The sequence below is a fragment of the Epinephelus fuscoguttatus genome, unplaced genomic scaffold (assembly GCF_011397635.1).
Source record: "Epinephelus fuscoguttatus unplaced genomic scaffold, E.fuscoguttatus.final_Chr_v1 AP022699.1".
NCBI lineage: Eukaryota > Metazoa > Chordata > Actinopteri > Perciformes > Serranidae > Epinephelus > Epinephelus fuscoguttatus.
This window is the reverse complement of record NW_026057521.1, coordinates 507,218-517,853: the sequence shown is the minus strand read 5'-3', so window position 1 is coordinate 517,853 and position 10,636 is coordinate 507,218. Positions and strand designations below refer to the sequence as shown.

General features: G+C 38.2%; 1 protein-coding gene across 1 annotated transcript; it reads right to left on the bottom strand.

Annotated features, from left to right (window-relative positions):
• Positions 1-7,134: 7,134 nt before the first annotated feature.
• Positions 7,135-10,452, bottom strand: LOC125885345 (uncharacterized). Its single transcript, XM_049570828.1, has 6 exons — positions 10,285-10,452; positions 8,788-8,871; positions 8,261-8,425; positions 7,754-7,850; positions 7,531-7,646; positions 7,135-7,194 (listed from the first exon to the last, which is right to left on the bottom strand). Exons 1-6 carry the CDS (start codon positions 10,423-10,425, stop codon positions 7,135-7,137), a joined length of 663 nt encoding a protein of 220 aa, XP_049426785.1. The 5' UTR covers positions 10,426-10,452.
• Between the last annotated feature and the right edge of the window lie 184 nt (positions 10,453-10,636).

Genomic DNA, 10,636 nt, shown 5'->3' with positions numbered 1-10,636 from the left:
CAGACGCAGAGTGGGATGGAAGAACTGTGACCATGGACTGAGTTGCAGCCACCACAAGGTCTGGGCATGAGGATTGCTGAAGACTGGTTGGGACAGAAGTACCAGGCAGGGAATGTTTGACCAAATCTGAACCAGATACATACTGCCACGACAGTGCATTGGCGTTCCTATTGCTGTGGTCTGATCGATACTTTATATCAAAATCAAAAGCAGCGAGTTGGGCAGCCACCATGGCTGGCATTGATTTCTAAAATGAAAGGGCGTGAAAAGTCAGCGTGTGTCAGCACAGGGGCTGAAACGAACCTTGACTTCAAGGCCTCAAAACTTTCCTCACACTGAGGGGTCCATGCCTCATCCATAGGCTGCCTCAACTCCTTCTTTGACTTGGTGCCTGCCAGCTTGGCCGCCAACTGATGCAGAGAGACCGCCAGCTTTGCAAAGCCCTCTACAAAACGGCGGTAATAGCTGGCAAACCCTAAAAAGGAGCGCAACTCTGAAACATGTTTGGGGTGCTGCCACTTAGCCACCACTTCAATTTTTGCCGGGTCTGTGAAGACTCCCTTGCTGGAGATGACATGCCCAAAGTAGCCAACCTCTTGTTGGGAGAATGCACACTTTTCGAGCTTCGCCTTCAGGCCTTCCTGTTGGAGCCGGCCAAGGACCAGTTCCAGCTGCTGGAGATGTTGTTGAACAGATGAGGAGAAGACTATTATGTCATCAAGGTAGAGGAGCAGGGACTGACCCTGCTTGCCACAAAGTGCTACACCAAGCTCCAAGTAGCCCATGTAGGGGATTGCTAGTCCATTAGCTGCTCGCAGCTGTAGCCACCAACAAGAACGAAGGCGATCATGGCCCCAAGGTGCAAAATGGAAGAAGCTTTCTGTGATTGTGGACTCCATGGAACCAGTGTCCACCAGACATGAAACCGTAATTCCCCCAATTGAGACATCAATGGTTGGACAAGCGGCAGTTAACTCAGCCGATGCACCTTCCTGTGAGCCTGTAGACTGCCCAACTGAGCTGTGGTTCAGTAGCTCAGTGGGCTTCAGTTTTCCGGCTGATGTGAGGTGTGGGCGGGCCTGGCAATGTTGGAGCTCAAGCCAGTAACAGAATTAGCATGGGCCCGAGGGGGGACTCTCTCACCATCACACTCTTGAGCGAAATGGCCAGGCTGCTGGCACCTTCTGCAAATTAAAGGGCCATTGCGAGCAGTCCGACCTTGGGAGCGAGGGGCCTGCAAGGAAGCTACCGTCTGAGTGAGCTGGTTAAGCTGCTCTTGTTGACGCTTCAAGAGATCCATTATTTCTTTCAGTTCAGGCCTCTGCAGCATGGCACGAGGGGCTGGATTCAATTCAATTCAATTTTATTTATAAAGCCCAATATCACAAATTACAATTTGCCTCACAGGGCTGTACAGCATACGACATCCCTCTGTCCTTATGACCCTCGCAGCGGATAAGGAAAAACTCCCCCAAAAAAACCCTTTAACAGGGAAAAAAAAACGGTAGAAACCTCAGGAAGAGCAACTGAGGAGGGATCCCTCTTCCAGGACGGACAGACGTGCAATAGATGTCGTACAGAACAGATCAGCATAACAAATTAACAGTAATCCACATGACACAATGAGACAGAGAGAGAGAGAGAGAGAGAGAGAGATGTCTGTAATGACAGTAGCTTACAACAACATTATTGAAAGTAATAATATTATAGTTATAGTTCTGGCTATTGCGGTACAATATGTTGAAAGTATGTATTAATATCTGGCAGTATACAAGTGTGACAATAGTTATATGTGTATAATAACAGTAGAAGTATGACTAATGACTAATGATGGCAGCAGCAGCAGGAGGCATCTGGCAGGACCACGACAGCAGCACAACCACACACGTCACGCTGTCCAGGCACCGCTGCGATATGAGTTAATCTGAGAGACAGTGGAGTACAAAGGCTCCGGAGAAGAAGCAGAGTTAGTGACATCCAGAATGGCCGAGTTAGCAAGATGCAGTAATAGAATACGAGAGAGAGAGAAGGAGAGAAGGTGCCCGGTGTATTATAGGGGGGTCCTCCGGCAGACTAGGCCTAAGTCAGCCTAACTAGGGGCTGGTACAGGGCAAGCCTGAGCCAGCCCTAACTATAAGCTTTATCAAAGAGGAAAGTCTTAAGTCTAGTCTTAAATGTGAAGACGGTGTCTGCCTCCCGGACCGTAACAGGAAGATGATTCCACAGGAGAGGAGCCTGATAGCTGAAGGCTCTGGCTCCTGATCTACTTTTGGAGACTTTAGGGACCACGAGTAACCCTGCGTTCTCAGAGCGCAGAGTTCTGGTGGGATAATAAGGCACTATGAGCTCTCTAAGATATGACGGAGCTTGACCATTTAGAGCTTTATAAGTTAACAGTAGGATTTTAAATTCAATTCTGGATTTTACAGGGAGCCAGTGCAGAGAAGCTAAAACAGGAGAAATATGATCTCGTTTCTTAGTTCCTGTTAGTACACGTGCTGCTGCATTCTGAATTAGCTGGAGAGTTTTTAAGGACTTACTAGAGGTACCTGATAATAGAGAGTTACAGTAATCCAGCCTTGAGGTAACAAAAGCGTGGACCAATTTTTCTGCATCTTTTCGGGGCAGGATAGGCCTAATTTTCGCAATATTATGCAGATGAAAAAATGCAGTCCGTGAGGTTTGTTTTAAATGAGAATTAAAAGACAAATCTTGATCAAATATTATTCCGAGGTTTCTTACGGTAGTGCTAGAGGCCAGAGCAATGCCATCTAGAGAAACTATGTCATCAGATAAAGAGTCTCTGAGTTGTTTGGGGCCAAGAACAATAACTTCAGTTTTGTCTGAATTTAACATCAGGAAATTGGTGCTCATCCAGGTTTTTATGTCTTTAAGGCAGTTATGGAGTTTACTTAATTGATTACTTTCTTCTGGCTTCATCGATAAATACAACTGTGTATCATCCGCATAACAATGGAAATTTACAGAGTGATTTCTAATGATGTTACCTAAAGGAAGCATATATAGAGTAAATAGGATTGGCCCGAGCACAGAACCTTGCGGAATTCCAAAACAAACTTTGGTACGTAAGGACAATTCATTATGAACGTGAACAAACTGAAAACGATCAGATAAATAAGATTTAAACCAGCTCAGTGCAGAACCTTTTAGGCCAATTAAGTGATCCAGTCTCTGCAGTAGAATTTGATGGTCAATTGTGTCAAACGCTGAACTAAGATCTAATAAAACAAGTACAGAGACAAGTCCTTTGTCTGAAGCAATCAGAAGGTCATTTGTAATTTTAACTAGTGCTGTCTCAGTGCTATGATGCACTCTAAATCCTGACTGAAATTCCTCAAATAGATTATTATCATGGAGAAAATCACACAGCTGGTCTGCGACTACTTTCTCAAGGATCTTTGACATAAAGGGAAGATTAGATATTGGTCTATAGTTGGCTAACACCTCTGGATCCAGGGTGGGCTTTTTTAGTAGAGGTTTAATTACAGCTACCTTAAAAGACTGTGGTACATAGCCTGTTAATAAGGATATATTGATCATATCTAATATATGAGTGTTAACTAAAGGAAAGACCTCCTTAAGTAGCCTAGTTGGGATGGGGTCTAAGAGACACGTTGATGATTTAGATGAAGAAATCAATGCGGTCAATTCTTGAAGAGAAATTGGGGAGAAGCAATCTAAATATATATTAGGTTTTACAGCTGTGTTTGAGGTTAGATAGGTACTATCTGAGGACAGGAGGTCATGAATTTTGCCTCTAATAGTTAGAATTTTGTCATTAAAAAAGCTCATAAAATCATTACTGCTAAGGGCTAAAGGAATACAAGGCTCAATAGAGCTCTGATGAAAACGACCCTGCACCTCGCATTGTATGGGTCCCTAAATTAATGGCTGCTGCTTTAATTTGACCACTCTCTGCGCAGATTACACACAAAAGAAAAAAAACACTGAAAAAAAATGCAAATGAGCAAAAACAAAGCAAAACAATAAGGGGAGGAACCAAAACAAAACAAAAAAAAAAACGCCTCTGCCCTTTAATTGTGGAAGAGTGGCACAGTAAGTTGCCGTGACAACGCTACCTGGGAGAATTTCACCCCCAGGAGATTATTAAATAAAGATTTTACTACTTTGATATATTGAATTTTATTTCATTTTAACATGCAGTTATGCAGGACACAGATTTGATAAGAAATTCCACTTGGGCAAAGGGCATATTCAGTTAAAAATAATTTATTGGACAAACAAACAAGAGAAAAAAAAAAGGTAATTTAGCTGAAAATGTCGGCCACCAGGGCTTCCCAGGCGGAAAAAAAGTATACTTTAACATACTAAATTTAAGCACACTTAGTGTACTTCATAAGCACAAAATTATTGTACTCAAAGTGTGTTATTTTCGAGTACTAAAAACGTACTTAGTATACTAATGATATTTCATTATTGGTACTTAAGATATACTAAAATACAACTTAGTGTACTTGACTGTACTATTTTGAGACACCATTAAGATCAACTTAAATATACTTAAGTACACTTTTCTCTACTAATACTGTACTTATTTATAATGTTCTTTAGTTCGAATTACAGTATACTTTAATCCACTTTTCAGATTACTATTAATAAATTTAGAATATACTGGAAATGTATTTCTAATTTAATCTTAATGTGTTGCCATTGCATTTTAAATCTATTTACAAAAATTAAATAAAAATTAAAAAGTTGTACTTAAGTATATTATAGTTCATCTTAATGGTGTCTCAAAATAGTACAGATAAGTACACTAAGTTGTACTTTAGTACGTCTAAAGTAGCGCTCATGATATATCATTAGTGTACTAAGTACATTGTTAGCACATCGAAAATAATATACTGTGAGTACACTAATTATGTGTGCAGAAAGTATACTAGATGTATTTCATTAAAGTACACTTCAACAGTACATAGAAAGTATTTTTTTATAATTAATTTGAATTTCAAATTACTTTTAAGTAAACATAAAAAATAATTAGAACATACTTGAGGTAGAATTTAAGTTTATTTTTAACATGCACGGCATTACAGGGAAAATGTGCATAATAAAGTACATTTAAGTACATCTTTAACAACATCTTAAACAACCTTTTTTTACACAGTTTCTCTTCATCGTAACATTTTTATTCAAATTTGGATCATCTGACCCCAGAGAATTCTTTTTAGTCATACTCTTTAACAAGTTAATTAAAAAACAATAATAAAAGGAAAAAAGAAAAAGAAACAATAGCTGTGCTAGCACTACCCTGCTAGCTGTGCACCGCAGAGAAGCTAGTAATGACAGGGATGAACATTAAACTGACTTTTGAAACTTTTACATGTGAAACATTGACACAGTTTGTTTAAACTCAAAATGTATGTCCACCAAAAAACAAACAAACAAAAACGATTACAAACAGTTACTGATGTTACTGCTTACTGTTTCTTTTTGCTCACAAAATTCTCATTGTTACATTTTCTCCGAATCACTGCCCTCACATCAGACACATTTGTTCCTGGAAATTTAGCAATAACTGTATCTGTAAAATAGAAAAGGACAAATAAAATGGTGTTACAAATCATGCTTTTCCAGAGTTATCACATTAGCAAGAAGGGGGCATACATACATTGTTTATTGTTTTATTGTTTATTGTTTTATTTGGATCCCCATTAGCTGCAGAAAAAAAAAACGCAGCTATTCTTCCTGGGGTCCCCGATATAATGTACAGTACACAAAAGTTAAAAGCAAACTAAAAAGTTGACATTGAATAATGAAACAAAAACAAAGAATGAATATCTACATCCATATACTGTATACACATACATACTCATACACATGTGTACACACATACATATAAAATAAATTAAAATATCAAAATAAAAAACATAAGAAAAATAAGAATGAAATAACATTTACAACAAAGGTTCAAAATCTTTCCAGTTTTCTTATCCATATATCTATATATATTTCAAGGTATTCTATGTATTTTCATAATTTATATCCATATGTAGCACTCAGCAGTTATCATTCCCCACTGAAAAACTTTACTCAATATACCTAAAGCATTACATTATTCATAATAAACAATAATTCCATCACTTCTATATGTATCCATTTGCCAGATGTTTTTTCACTAACAGTTTGAATTTTTTTATACTGCTTATTTGTTCAAAGTTTTTTGGGAGTAGGTTCCAAGCATGCATGGTTCTGTACATCACTGTTCTTTTACCATAATTTGTCTTTATTTTTGGTAGTGAAGACTTTCCACTAGCTGCATGTCTCGTTGTATAGTTATGCTTATCTGAACTATACTGTAGTTCTTTATGTAGAACATGTGGTGTTTTGGATATGGATACATTTCTTATAAATATCAGTAACAAGTGGAGCAATCTGTCACCTACCATCAACCAACCTAGATTTCTATGCATTTTAATTACATTTGTTCTGAGATCACAACCAAGGACAATGCGAGCTGCTCTATTTTGCACTTTTTGAAGTTTGTTAATTGTCTCTGCCATGGCGTTTGACCAGACTACAGGGCAGTAATCAAGATTTGACAGAATTAAAGCCTGCATTATTAATTTAGTTGATTTTGGTGTTAAATATGCTTTGCATCTTCTAATGACAGATATGCCACTTCCCATTTTATTAACCATTTTGTTTATATGTGTTTTCCATGTAAGTTTGTCATCAATGACAACTCCCAGCAGCTTGGTCTCCTGTACTTGATTAATGCATACTTCTTTGATTTTCAGATTTAACTGAGGTTTTTTGCTAATGCTGTGGTATGAGCCAATTACCATACAGTTGGTTTTGGATACATTTAAAACCAGTTTGTTGTAGTTAACCCAGTCATACATGAGGGCAATCTGAAACATGTTGCTTCTGGCTATGGCCAAGGCAAGGGTAGAGGCATAAAAACAAAATGATAACAAGGAAAAATAGACTTAACCAATACTTACCAACAAGGGCACTCAGCTTTTCCGGGTTTAGCTGCTCTTTCGCTGTTCTAGTAGGCCCTGGTTTTCCTGTGAGAGTCGAGGATGCCAAAACATCCCGCCCAAAGATGAGCACAGCTAAGTCCTGTGTGAACAGGGACATTCTTGTTCAGTTTAGTCTTTGGAAACAGATTTTGCTGACCTGCACCCCCGTGTTGCCCAGGGAAATCTGTGTCCAGGAAATAGAGTTAGTCAATTATTAGAAATGGTATTAGGAATACGTTGCTGGAATGCATTTCTTAAAAGACAAAGCCGAACTATTGAATGCCAAATATTAGTTAAGTTGTAATTTCTGCAAGTGGTCTTCAATGAATTAAAGTATAATTTCTGAACAACTGCATGCTGAAATGGAAAAAACAGTTTCTATCAAATACAGTGCAAAATGTGGGTCGAGACTACAGAGACAAAACTGCTAACAGTCATGTAGTTTACAACAATTTTGGATGAAATGTTTACTGTAATAAAAAGGCAGAATTTACAAAACGTGTATAAATGCAAAACATACCATTTCTGGAGCTGGACTGGAAGAACCAGAACTTGTACTGTCAGTGTCCATGACAGGTGGCATTCTCTTCATGGTTGTAATAAGATCTCTGACACACTTGACTAAGGCTGGTATTTCTGCATTAAGGAAAAAAAACACAAGTCACAGATATATGAGAGATAAGGCTCCTATCGATACAATTACTGACATAAAAAACATAAGCAATTCTTCTTTGTATGAATACCTTTCAGAGCATCCATCACTTCCTGTTGCATGTCAACACTGGATCTGGGCTGATCCATCAGGACACTCTCCTCTTCACTTTCCCCTTGGCAGAGGTCCTGCATAAATGAAAATGTCAACAATGCTATGTTAGTATGACTCACCTGGAGTGTAGTGTCGTGTTTCTTAAATTTTCTTGCAAGCGAAGGCGGATTATTGTGAAGCCGCTTCGCCATGCTCGCATGTTTTGAAACATAGATTGTTTTAAAGCGGGAGGGGGCGCAGGTGAATTTCAGGGCTGTGTCACGCAGATTAGCGTCCCTCTGGTAAAATTCCCCCTGGGTTTACATTCCTCTTCCTCACGATAACAGCATTTCAGTCAAATTATGTCTTTTTCCGTGATATTCCGTGTTAAAAAGTAGATTCCGTTTTTATTGCTCAATTCCGCGATTCCGTCCGAGATTCTGTGATCGCGGAAACAACAGGGCCCTAATTCTACTTTTATTTCTTGTGTTTTGTAAATACTTACAGTTGATCCCGAAGCCTGAGGTGGGTCAAATAAGTCCACATTGGTGTCTATGTCTGTATCGTCTTCACTTGTCAAGGGGGTGGAGGTTGTTGGATTTCTTCTCAGCAGCGAGGATTTCAGTTGGGAAAGGGCTCTGTCTCTTGCAGCCTTTGTCATCTTCGGCTTCTTAAACAAAGGGCAGAAAAAGTAAAATGTTAAACTGCAAAGGCAAGAGAGGGGTAAATATCCATCTTTGTAGATGTTTGTAGAATCTATCACCTACTGTACAGCTTATTAAGGTATTGTCAGATCATATTTCACCAGAGGAACAGTACTCATTACTCACAATTTTATCTTTTCATATCATACAATTTGTCATGTGTTGTAGTAGTTTTTGTACTTACTAAACAGTCAGTATTTCAAAACTAACACAGCTGGAGTGCCACCATCCACTTCTGCAACTGCACTGCTGTCAAACCTAAAGCCACTTATAATGAAAAATATGTCTTATCCTCCCACAATATTCCCTTATTCCCGTAAATACTTACATTTGTTTGAAGAACTTGTGATGGGTCAATCTGTGTTTCATCTTCATCTGAAGTGAGACTGGAAGTTGCAGTAATTCTTTTTTTCTGTACCGAAGAGAAAGAATGTATTACATGACAACAACATATGAACTATACCATAGATGCTTTCTGGTGAAGAGATTTTTTAGAAAAACATTTCAACTAAAAAACATCATAGTATTACAGTGTCATAAATTCATTAACGATTTTATGTGTTACAATTAAAAATAATTCAGTGGGTGACATTCACTTCATATCATTTTTCATAAAAAAGATGAGATAAGATATTAAAAGCATAACCAACCTACAAATAGGGATTTCAGTGAATCAAGACTTTGGTAAGTATGATACGAAATGGAGCAGCATTTTGAACATACAGGTGTTTTAATCTGATGTGAAATGCAAAGAGAGGAGGGAGGGCAAAAGGAAAAAACAATCGCTGTGGTAAGTGCTAGTGCAGCAACAGGTCATTAATAAACATGTAGTGACAAGTGATGAAGCTGCAAACTGTCTTGTCACTGCAGTATATCAAAATATATGTGCACGTGTGTGTTAGCAACATATTGTGACTTTTACTAAATAATTGATATATTCTATTTTCATGTTATCAGGATGATGAGGATGTTTTTGCAGTAGTATCGACCAGTGTTGCCAACTTGGTGACTTTGTCGCTAGATTTAGCTACTTTTCAGAACCCTTTAGCGATTTTTTTTTTTTAAATCGACTCGCGTCATATCTAGTGACTTTTTGGACAGACCTTAACTACTTTTCTTGAAGGGAGTCGCCAGTATTTCTCAGTGAATGAGTGTTAATGTAGCTCTCTGGGTGGACTGTCCAGTGGGTGGGACAGAGCAGCAGCAACACGTTCAGTGGACCAATCAGCAGCCACACAGACGTGGATGAACTATGAATGTGCATGCCTAAAGACTAATCACTGATCCCCATCGTTTTAATTCTAAATGATTTAACTTAACTATTTGAGTTTGATTTTGTTTTGTCAAAATAGACAGAGTTAACAATAGTGAATTTATTCCAGTGCATGATCATCTCTCTGTTCATGATACTTCAGTTACAGTCGATGCAACAGCCTGTATAAACAGTTTTTTAATATTAGAGGCAGATTTGGATGCACATTGAGGAGCCTCTTGAAATAAACTCTGGTCAGTCAGTTTAGTTTAACTTAATTTAAAATATTTTTTTTATTTTGTATATATGTAATAAAGTCATGCCATCATATATATGCAAATTAGCACGGTTATCTAGCGACATCCAGGACTTTTCCTGCAGGCTTTAGCTACTTCCCACTGAAAATAGTTGGCAACACTGTTATCGACTTTGTTATAGACAAATTTGAATGCCGTCAGAACTATCTATAAAATTAGTGGTATTGTGGCATCCCTAGTTGCAACACAATAGCCTATAACTATTAATTAAAGTGTGTTTTCTAAAGAAACTACCAACACAAGCAACAAAAATAACCTTTGGTTTGCTTCCATCATGTGTTGTGCTACAAGGTGTGGTCCTTCTCCTTGCAACTGCCATGTGCCAGATGTCCTCATCCTTGAGGAAGGCTTCTTTTTTTCCCATCAACTCCTTGTAGTTGTCTGTAACCACAACCATACATCAGACAAACTGTCAAAACCATGTTTTTTCCCTCTTTTGCTCAATATTTTAGATATTTTGTCTCGTGAAATGCACCACAGTCAATCTAATATTATACACAAGTCACTTTAAGTCTTTTTATAAACATAGTTACATAAAAATTAAATTACATACAAGGTTAACATTAACATTCATTAGCATGAGCCACTGGCAAATTCTTTATCAAATC

What these genes read in the sequence shown, in the direction of transcription:
- LOC125885345 (XM_049570828.1), bottom strand. Translation starts at nt 10,425, where the DNA reads ATGGTTGTGGTTACAGACAACTACAAGGAGTTGATGGGAAAAAAAGAA. An exon ending in CTCAGGCTTCGGGATCAACT is followed by an intron (nt 7,851 to 8,260) that starts GTAAGTATTTAC and finishes TCATTTATGCAG; the next exon opens with GACCTCTGCCAAGGGGAAAG. An exon ending in AGTGATGGATGCTCTGAAAG is followed by an intron (nt 7,647 to 7,753) that starts GTATTCATACAA and finishes TCCTTAATGCAG; the next exon opens with AAATACCAGCCTTAGTCAAG.